Source organism: Ceratina calcarata, unplaced genomic scaffold, assembly GCF_001652005.2.
Source record: "Ceratina calcarata isolate Rehan_Ccalc_2016 unplaced genomic scaffold, ASM165200v1 scaffold316, whole genome shotgun sequence".
NCBI classification, from domain to species: Eukaryota; Metazoa; Arthropoda; class Insecta; order Hymenoptera; family Apidae; genus Ceratina; species Ceratina calcarata.
This window is the reverse complement of record NW_017154211.1, coordinates 26,323-37,136: the sequence shown is the minus strand read 5'-3', so window position 1 is coordinate 37,136 and position 10,814 is coordinate 26,323. Positions and strand designations below refer to the sequence as shown.

Genomic DNA, 10,814 nt, shown 5'->3' with positions numbered 1-10,814 from the left:
CTCGTCGTCAATAGTCTGTCTTCATGAAAGATTGTCTATTTTTCTAGGATCCCATATTAGTGAATTTTTCTCTCTTTGATTTCGTAACTGAATTCTTTTAGGAATGGCTAGAAACAGATACAATAATTTATGTACTAAAATAAAGATTGATTATTTAACCGCGATGTTATTATATAATAGAGCAGAAAACGGACGGCGTGGAGATTAAAACCGCGTGTCGTAATAACCAGCATTCAGCGATTGTATCTCGTAAACTAACCGTGGCCGCGGACTTCGCCCCATTATTTGGTTCCTTGCACCTTTAACAGTCGGCATTTAATTTTAATAGCCGATAGTATCGCGCGTTAATCGGCACGGGCATGCGCGAAATGCATTCTCAGCTGTGAACGTAAAAGTTAAATTATATGTTTGAAAAATTAGCAAGACAAATAAGCTCTTTCCTGTCCATTTTCTTTTTTTAAGAGTACACGCAGTTTCATTCTTTGCAATCCGAAAACACATCCAGAAGCAAAATTGCTCTATCGCGTTTCCTGGAAATATCAGTTTTTATAGATAAATAGAGCATTTTTGCTTGCGGCGTTTTAATATGAGGAACTCTATAAAAATCGCGTAGTGAAAATTGCAAAAAATATTTCTTGTTGTATTGTCAATACGCAAGAATTTATTCGTCCGCGCGTTATAATATCTCTCCTTTATTGTTTGCCAAATCGAAATGTAATACGTTTTAAAGGGTCTGAGAACACATTTAATAAACCGGTTTGTCATGTTCGATCATCCGTGGAAAACGAACGGCGGACACGATTTTAGGAAACGATTCTCAAATCGCCCGGACGATTCCATTCGCGAAGAAACGGATAGCGGGGCGTGCTTGAAATTCATGAACGGTGGAAAAACAACGCGAGGATGGCTCCGGGGGTCCTCGATACGGTTCCGGGACTACGTCGTCGCGCACCGGCATCAGATTTATTCAGTGGAAAAGTTGCGGAACGTCAGGTTGCCGGGGACTCGATTGATTGCACGTACACGAACGACGGCACACGGACGCGTGTACACGGGGCCGCGGCCACGAATTTCGCCAGATTCTCGCGAAACTTTTCAGCCGACTTCATTCTCCGTTCCGCGGCGGATGCACGCGCTACTCGAGACTGGATCTGCACGGGACTGCGACATCTTCGATATGTACTCGAGCCTGTCGATATTGGGCTTTCACGGATAGCTGGTACGCGGCTGATGCGCGTCTTCCTTAATATTTCTTCGCTCCTCCTTTCCTCCAGAATACCCTCTCGTGGAAAAATTGAAAACTGGAAGACGAAGTACAATCATACACCCACGCGTTATTAATTGTCATCCAGTTAACTAGTTTACGGACTGATATTTCGTTAAGAATTAAGTATAAAATATCTTATTCTACTTATCCATTGTGAAGACAAGCACAACTTCGTGTATAATATTCATATTTAATTTGACCCAAAAAGGAAGCCAGTCCTTTTTAGTCATCGCAGTTTCATTCACGATCAAATATTAATTGCAAGATGCGAAAAGATGGAATAAAAGTACGCCGTGTTCGAATATAGATATTCACGCGACATGTGCCATATCTTTCCCCGAACAAATGCTTGATCGGAGGAGCGTGAAATAAAGAGAAGAGAGAAAGCGATATGCGAGCAACGTTTTCCAGGGCGACGCGAAACAGAACGAAATGGACAAAACGTGGATTATTATTCCGTAGGACAGTGGGTTTTGACGCATACGGCGTGCTTATCGGCCAGGTTACGTGTTCGGTGGAATAAATAATTATCCCGCGCAACGGTTGATCTACGGCCTACGGGAAGTTCCTTTCTATGCGGCCTCGCGCCTACCCTTCACTTCGCACACAATACTTTCGGTGCCAGGTCGGCGTGGCGTGGTGCGGTGCCACCAAAAGGCCACACAATTGGCGTCGACGCCGCCTGAAAGGACTTGCCACTCTGAACCGAGGCGATTCGGGGGAAAAAGGAACTCGCTTTCTGCACGCCACTGTGCGGATTACGTATTGCCTCTCTGGCGAATTTCGTGATAATGATATAGCAGTTTGATGTGCAAAAATATGGGGGAGAGATAGCGGCGCGATGGGAAAAATTATGATGATTGATGGAAACGGGATTTAGGGATGAAGATGATTTTATGCTGAATACCATTTGGAAATAATGATTGGATCTTTTCTTAGATATCTTTTCACTGACATTTTTGTACGTTCCTTATTAATTCCAGAATTGTTGAGTTATATAATTCCTCGGCTCATTGCATTTCTTAAGGCACGCTATCACGTTGGACGAGTTATTCACGTTTGTGTTGCTGCAAAAACTTCAAGAGCAGTGATTTAGCTACCGATAACTCTCTGAATGCACTCGGTACTACATTAACTTGCATTTAAAATGCCATAAACTTAAAAGTACGCAATCTTGCGTCAATAATCGTTGGCGGTTTCAATTGTAATACAATTCTATGGTCGTGCAATTTGGTACGAAAACGGTGTGAAGCATATTATGGAAACGGATGAAATTTTTAATTAGATCCTCTCACGTCGAGGCTACGTGTTAGAGAAATATCGTTAAGAGCTCCAAGAAAGAAAGTATAATTTCTCGTTTGCCATAATCGAATAAGGGGAAATTAACAATGGGAGAAGCTTTGAAAAGAGATACAATTACTAGATGATGTTGCACCGTTCGAGCACAGGTGCATACTACTCATTGCTATGCAACTGTTTCAACTGCTGCACATTTGCATCTGCAAAACCAGTTTCTTCGAGCGATTAACGTTAAACAACACGGTCGATGTATATCGATACGTGACGCACGAGTTTTGACTTTGTAAATCTTGCTCCGTTGAGTCTCGTAAAAAATTACAGCACGAGAAACAGGAGCCATTCGCTGGGTTAGATTAAGCAGAAAATCGTCAGAACCGATAAACGTTCCTCTTTATCATGTTGTAAAAACGAAATCACGTTGGGGGAAGTTTGGACGGTCGTTTGACTTCAAACTATAAACGATGTACTTGTGTTTCAGCATGGTTCCTGGGATGGTTCATGTGTAAAGCCGTCGCTTATATACAGGGCGTTTCTGTGGCAGCCTCGGTCTACAGCCTCGTTGCGGTTTCCTTAGACAGGTACGTTATGCACGCTTAACTTTCGAACAATGATTTCGCTGACGATCGTAATGGAACACGCGGTGACAATAGTTGAAAGTCGCTGAATATAAAAAAGAAGTTATTGAACAAAATCGAGAAGTCATGGATCGACGCTCAACTGCCGCGGCGACCAATTATCTTTCCTCGCAATGATTTAATGATCGGTTTCGATTGTTCGTGACGTAGTTATCGAGCCGGTGCGGTGTGGGAATGAAATTGAATCGGATACGCGGCGGCGGCGGCGGCGTTACGTGAGTTGCGAAATCAAAAAGTCCGCTCACGACGCGTCATTAACGCATATTCTTCCCTGACACATTTATTTCTCATCTACATAGCGATGTGCCCAGCGTGTATGCAACGTTTATCGCTACGCGTTTGTCCCTGCGCGGCGCACTTTTACGCTGCTATGACATTCTAGCTTCTCGTAGCCGTTCGCATTAACATGATAATAAGAACTCGCGAACTGCCGAATAGGCACTTGCTATTTGCTGAGAAAATGAGACCTCGGACAGAGAATGTCCTAGTTATTAAACAAGGCGATTAAGAAAATCACTATGCTCTCCTGTTCTCAATTCATTTCCGCTTTAATAGACTTTTTTCTAACCTTTCTGCATAAAAAATGTAATAAGTATAATAAGGAAACGAAATGATCGACGAGACGCTCATCAGTAAAGGAAATAATCTTATTTAAATAATTTTAGTATATAACTTCTATATCCATTAGTCAATCTTTCTGTATCCTTATTAATCGACGTGCTATCTGTATTTTTCCAGAAATAAATTTATCACATAAGTAAATCTGCGATCTGCGAGGGGCATTCGTAATGAATCGACCTCGAGATCGAGATGGAATAATGATAATAGGAAATATCTGATTAACATTCATGTACAATCGGAATCTATACTTGTATCCGGTAGAATATTATTAAATTGCAAGCTACGACAGCCAGTTGCACTATTTGCAATATTATACAACTAACATGAAGCAAGTGCATATGTCGAACTAGATTTGCCAACCGCAGTCTGTATTTTATATAATTATTTCGAATTACGCTACCGATGGTATCCGCAATTGTTATAAGGGGGGGATAAAGACGTCGTTTAAATCGTGAGAAAAATTAATGTAGCGCCTTTAATCTGTATTGAAACACTAATTAATAGGAATATCTCTCTTAAATAAAATCCGACGCGACACTTGCCGCGGTCTTTCTGCCGCTTTTCCACGGTCTGAATGGCCTGTTGCCAACTCCGGGGGAAACAGACAAAAGGCACGGCCGACATCTCGCGAATGGAATTCTTTTTTCAAACGGCCGGTTCCTCCCCCGCGCTCTCTGCATCTCGAAACGAAACGTTTGGCATCGTTTATCCCGAAATTCTGGCATCGTTCGTGAACCCCGGCCGACGTCGTCGAAATTGTCCCTTTGAAAACGCGACGATACGCAAACGAGATTTTCCCAACGGGAAAAAAAGTTCGAAAGTGCGTCCAAGCGTTCCGAATTGGCCGGGCCAATACTGCTCGACTTACAACGATGATAAACGTTCTTCAATCAGTTTTGTTTATTATAAGGAATTATCGGAAGATCGATCGATGGGTGCAATTTAATAAGTACGTTTCGAACTGTGGAAGGGTGTAAGTATATAAAATTCCGCAGTCTGGCGATGCAATTTCAGAAGTGAATAGCGGAGCTAATAGCGGAGACGAATGGTAGGGGGCTAAATCTGTCGTCGGATAAATTGCGCAAAAGGAAATATCCATGGTATTTTCACGAGGAACGTCAGTTATCAGGGATGAAATAACTCGAGAGCCGAGGAGGCAACTGAATATGGACGATAAATGATTTTCTATCAATTTCACGTTAGACGAACCGGCTGGCGCCGTAAAATAGTTTTACACGATCCTCAAGAAAAGGGGTTCGATCTCGGCGAAATTGCCTGGCGATAGGAATACGATGGGTGACTCGGGATTGTCTTAGCCTTCGATCAACCCTCGACCTGCGATGCATTACTCTCTCTCGCTCGCCTGCTCTATCCACCTCCTCTCTTTGTTCCTCTTCGAACCCTCCTTTTTATTTTCGCTCGTTTCTCGCCGGTTTTCCCGCCTGCGCAGCGGAACTGCCAACCACGGAAGTACATACATCTTCCTGTTCTGTTCTCGCCCGTACACCGTAAGCAAAAGTCGCAGTTGACCTATCGACCTACGTAAATCCACTAAAGCGTCACGGATTTCCTTCTTCCGCGCTGACAAATCCGCTTCCACGGCGAATTCGAAACGGTGAACAGAGGCTGAAATTGATTTTGAGGGACTCTCCTTTTGAAAGGACTCCCGAGGACGACTTGTTCCTCCCCAAAGTCAAAGTTATGGATGTCTTTCTACGAGAACGGTTTTAAAAGATTCTTCCAAGAGGACACGCGACAGTAAAAGGGATGGTGTATCCGTGGATTTTCTGAAAGTCTCAGAACGCGAATCCATGACAAGATGTATTTCCTTCAATGAATTTTCATTTTTAACAGACAAATCGTTTCTGCAATCTTACTTAATACGATGATCGATGATTGCAACAGCAAGAAACTTGATCATTTGTTACCTGAATCCCCGCGCACTTATATAATTCTAATTCATGCGGATAATCGTGTATCCGCCGCTGCGTATTTCCGAGATTTGATACTGATAACCGACCATTTCGCCGCCGCTCTACATTTCGTGCCCATCGAACGCAGACTTCCGTCAGGTTGACACACAATACCCGGCACACTTGCTGCACGACTCTCGAGACTCCGAACCTAATGCGGCGTAAAGACAATGAATAATCCGGCCTGAATTACCCGCGGTTACACGACTACGTGATAGCGGTTTGATAATTCTCAACCACTCGTCTCGTAACCAACGATAACACCGCTTGACACGGTTGTCATTTTTAGGGTGACAGGACAACGAACCGAAACGATCATTACTTACAGCATAAATTCGTTTAATAAGTTTCAATTAGGTTTTAATTGCTGCAAATTCTGTTTACTCGGAAATAGATCGATCCGCCGGTTGAAATGCTTGATTAAAACAGCGTCGACGATAGTCCAACGGCACGATATATAAAACCGTGTATTTAGCAATCGAGAGAAAAACGGAAATTGGAACGTATCCTCGAATACGACGCGTTTCGATAGGGAATACTTTCCTTTAACCGGTTAGACCTTGTGTCAGGCAATGTGCTCCATGAACGGAGGTAGATTAGGTTTTGCATTATGTTGCGAATTATGTGACTCCATGGTTTTAAGTGACCGTGAATGATCCGTTTCTTCGTCATGCTTTCTGGGGTGATTAAGCAATTTCTAACTAGGCGTGAGATATTTTCTCACCGCAGAAGAGTGAACGTTTCCTTTGCCGTAACCAAATTGTTATTATCTTCTAAGAAAGCGATGAGCACTCTTTATTAATCGATTAACCCTCCTCGGAGGGTCCCAAACGTCCTCATCCACGAAATCGAATTATCGATTTCACTTGGACATCCATCGATCCCAACGGATCTGGTTTCGCCCAACGATTCCTTCCACTATTTGCGAAATCTGAATCACCGATAAATAGTTCTAAAGCTATACTCCGGCGCATGCATAAAACTTAATCTTAAGCCATTCCCACGAGTCGACCCCGAAGAATCTGGAAGGATTCCTAGCCGATCGTCAAGGAGACGCTTCGCTCCTCCTACGCGACTAGCCGACGGAGCCTTGATCGCGATTTTTTCTCTCCGAATTTTTTTTTCTTTACGAAATGAGTTTCTATCTGGAACGCGCGCATTTGCTCGCTCGTCTGCACTTACCCCGACCCTTGGATGTGTAGGTGACCCACACACGCATATTGTTTACGCAGGCGATCGTTTTGCGTTTCCACACGCGGAGTTTCTTAACCCAGTTCCCCGTGGCCGGCAGGGGTTGAAAACCCGCGATTGGCCACCGTGTCGTCGTTTAGAGCAGAAATCCACGGTTGATTGGCCGAACGGCACCCCACCTCGATTCACAGATCGGCTGATTCAATAGGCCTCGGTATAACGTCAGACGGTCGAACGGCGGGCCACGTGATCAAATTTACAGCGATTTTTTAAAATAGACTTTTGTATAAAAGGACCGTCGACCAGTGCATCCAGCATAAGCTTAGTTACTTGCAAGAAGTAAACCAGCAACCCACAACCCAATCAACATGTTCAAGTTGGTAAGAAGAATATTTATTATTATTTATACGTTCTTACGCCGGTACGTTCAATCGTTTCGTTCTATACCTCTACGATTTTAATACAGACGGACGGGTTGTTACGTGGACAGATAAGACAGTCGTGCAAGTGTCCTAAAATAAAAGTAACATTCGAAGCCTGCTTTGTTTGAATAAGCCTCTAGCTTTCTTCTACCCTTTTGTTCGGTCTACGTGCCAATAATACAATTCAAGTATAGTGAACGTTCCAATTTCTGTTCATATCACTAATAATACTCACTGTTTTTTTGTTTTTTTTTCTATCATTTTATGTGCAATTTCAAGCGAGTGAGTAGGAATCTGCAACATGAACAGAATTTGGGGCACTTACTATATTTATTACACTTGACTAATTTAGAAATCAGTGAAAACCCGGTTTTCCAATACGTAATGTAATTTGCGTGGCCTTTTGCGTCAGCCGTTCCAACGAGCTTATAGCTCCTTCTAATCATTTTCTCCTTTCTACATCAGATTTCTTTCTCCTGGTAGTAATACAATATAAGTATTTATTTAACATTACATAGAACACGTTATCAATAATAGAGACGTTCTTTGAAAATAGTTTTTTTTAAAAAATGATGTTTGCAACTGCAGTACAAACGAGCTTATAGTTCCTTCTAATCCTTTGATTATTTCTCTCATGTACTTAGTATTCTAGCATGCTTGCCTATAATAAAATCATTATAATTCCAGTAGAGTGACATACGATTCCACTAAGGTCATTCCAGATTTTTAGAAACATTGAATTAGTTTAAAAATTTTAGATAAACATTGAAACTTGTATATCCACCTTTTGATATTCAGATTTAAATGTTACTTGCAACATTCACAAATTCTGTAAATTCAATTTTATAATTGCATAATCTGTTCGTATATCTAATATTTCCCACTGAAAATCATTTCCACCCTCCTCGGGACATACCAACCATTGTTTTTGTTCTCCCTTCGAAGACGGGATTTGTCATTCATGAATCAGCGAACGCGATTCCAATTTGCATATTAGCCACGTTCGGATCGGCGACCGCGTAAACAATCGGATCGTAACGCTTTGAAGAAAATTCCTCCGTTCACTTCGCTCCACGTCTTCTCCGATCGATAAAAATCGTGCGGTGGCACCTACGTAGCACGGCGTGCCGCGCCGCGCCGTGACCTTTCCGTGTGTAGCACAACGTGGCACGTTCACTTGAACGGACGGCACGGCGAGCGGCGGTGTTTCCGTCCGGCCGCAAAAATCTCCGCGAGCGAACGCAAACCACTGGAGCATGCACATTGTTAGCCAACTGGTCGAACGCGGTGAGGGATAATGTGGAATGCGAACTCGCGCCGCGGACGCCTCGCTCCCTTTTTCATAATCTCGCGTGAGCTCTGTTCGCCGGTCGCGTGCTGTGCTCGTATCCACGACACTTGATAATGCGATTGTACTGACAGGACGGTTTCCCATGCTCTTTCCTAAAGTAACGCGGCACTGCAAATCCGCCTACAACGATATACTTCTAATAACTTCAGGCTACGGTTCGTAATGAGGGGTTCAAACAACTTCACGTCTCGTGAATCATTCTAAGGGAATTATTCGCGAACGTACGGGCGTCGAGCTATCCGCCACTTAATAGAAACGAGTCCCGTCCTTCCTTTATTCATATTTCATCATATTAAACGGTCCAAGGACCGTCGTAAGCAAATAGCCGCGTCGGATCTAGACTAACACGATCAAAGCGTTCGCTTCGTTTCCACTAGTAAGACCGTAATCGCCGGAAGATTAACGTTCTCGTGGGAAAATCGCGCGGCCCGGCATTGTCTGCCCTGAACGACAGGACCAAAGACGATGAGATACGACGGTACGACTACACGCTACGACGATTATGTACAAAGAAGATAAGAACCGAGGGGATAGGGTGGGATGGGGATCGAAGACGGGGCGGAATCGACGGGGATGGAGAGGTTAAAAGAGGGTGTGAGAGCCAAGAATTGCACGTGACGTTTTCCCACAGGCTGTTCTCTGCGCCATCCTGGCCGTCGCCGTCGCCGCTCCCGGTGGTCTCACCGGCATCGTTCTCGACCATGGAGTCGGCCCAATCACCGCTCCGTTGGTGGTTGCCCACGCTGCCCCAGCTCCAGCTCACGTGATCGCTCAACCCGTTGCACCCGCCATTCACAGCGCTCCCATCGTCACCAAAACCTACCTGACGCATGCCGCCCTCCCCGTCCTCTCCGCGCATGGTTTGCATTAAACGACAGCTGACTTTATCCTTTACTACCCGCGTCACGACGAGACCAACCCCCTCCCCCCTTAGAAAACACGCATACACAAAGACACATCCTCCCCTCTAATTCGTTCCCACGAAAAAAAAAGCGGTATAAGAATGACGAAATTGAAGAAAAACGAAGGAAAGGAAAGACCATAGCTCGAGGATGGAACGGAAAGCACAGCCAGGATCGATGGAGACAAGAGATGGTCATTCACTCGTGGCCGACTCCAGGTACGGAGACGAGACGTCCGTCGACTTTTCGGAACCACCTGGCATTGTCCCCGGCGCAGGTCTGACGGCCGGCGTCCGAACCGACACCAGCTAGTCTCTTTCCTTTTCGGCGATTCCCCATTCGCGGCTGAGATCATCGTTGCAATTCGGATATTCGCATCTCAATCATTTGCACCATCATTCCGGCCACCTTCCCCTTCGGTCATATGAAAGTTGAATAAAATTTTATTTAAAAAAAAAAGATGAACGGTCTTCTTTATTCTCCTTTGAACAGTTTTATAGTTGTTTCATACTGAAAGCAGCTTCAGTATGAGCTGTGTACGAATTCGTCAGCAGAGGAGCAGAGTAATGCCGCAAGTAAATCTCGTCGAAAACGTTCGTCGAGCGTTCACCCTCGATAGCGCATCCGGCGATAAAGCAATACACGTGTAACGATGTCCCTTATTCCCGTTAGATACGCGCGAACACACGGACGCTGCTGATACAAGCGTATAAACGAGGCTACTCGATCGTAGGCGCGTCTGTTCTCGCATCAATCTGCCCTTCGAGCATCCACCCTCCGTTTTACGACCACCCCCGACCCATCTTTTCGTGGAGCCAACCCAGTAAACTTCGTCAGTTCCGACGAGACTGTCTCCCGTCCGTCTCCATTCTCTCCGCAGGCGAATCCGAGCGATTGTTTGCCAACCGCGGATTTTACAACCGACGTAAAACAGACCGCGTGTTTGTAAATTACCGGCGAAGGGAAATGTGAGATCCGTCGCGTTACGTATTTTGTCAAAGTTGATTTATTTAAGTATCGTACAAAATAATTTGCCTTGCGCCATCGGAGATACCCAAGTGAAGCCGGTGAATCATCCTGTGAAGCATCCTAAATTCACCCGTAAAGGTAGACGGACCCAGGGTGGTACCAGCTGTAGCTGTGACCGTAGGAC

At 44.5% G+C, this 10,814-nt stretch overlaps 2 protein-coding genes across 2 annotated transcripts in view; both read left to right on the top strand.

Annotated features, from left to right (window-relative positions):
• The window catches only part of SIFR (SIFamide receptor), a 67,061-nt gene that overhangs the window by 35,698 nt on the left and 20,549 nt on the right, over window positions 1-10,814 (top strand). Inside the window, exon 2 of the mRNA XM_018023965.2 lies at window positions 3,045-3,144. Within this exon, the coding sequence (XP_017879454.1) occupies window positions 3,045-3,144 (100 nt within the window). The remainder of the gene's footprint in view (window positions 1-3,044; window positions 3,145-10,814) is intronic.
• On the top strand, window positions 7,260-9,885 carry LOC108624568 (uncharacterized). Its single transcript, XM_018023966.2, has 2 exons — window positions 7,260-7,366; window positions 9,391-9,885. Exons 1-2 carry the CDS (start codon window positions 7,355-7,357, stop codon window positions 9,628-9,630), a joined length of 252 nt encoding a protein of 83 aa, XP_017879455.1. The 5' UTR covers window positions 7,260-7,354; the 3' UTR covers window positions 9,631-9,885.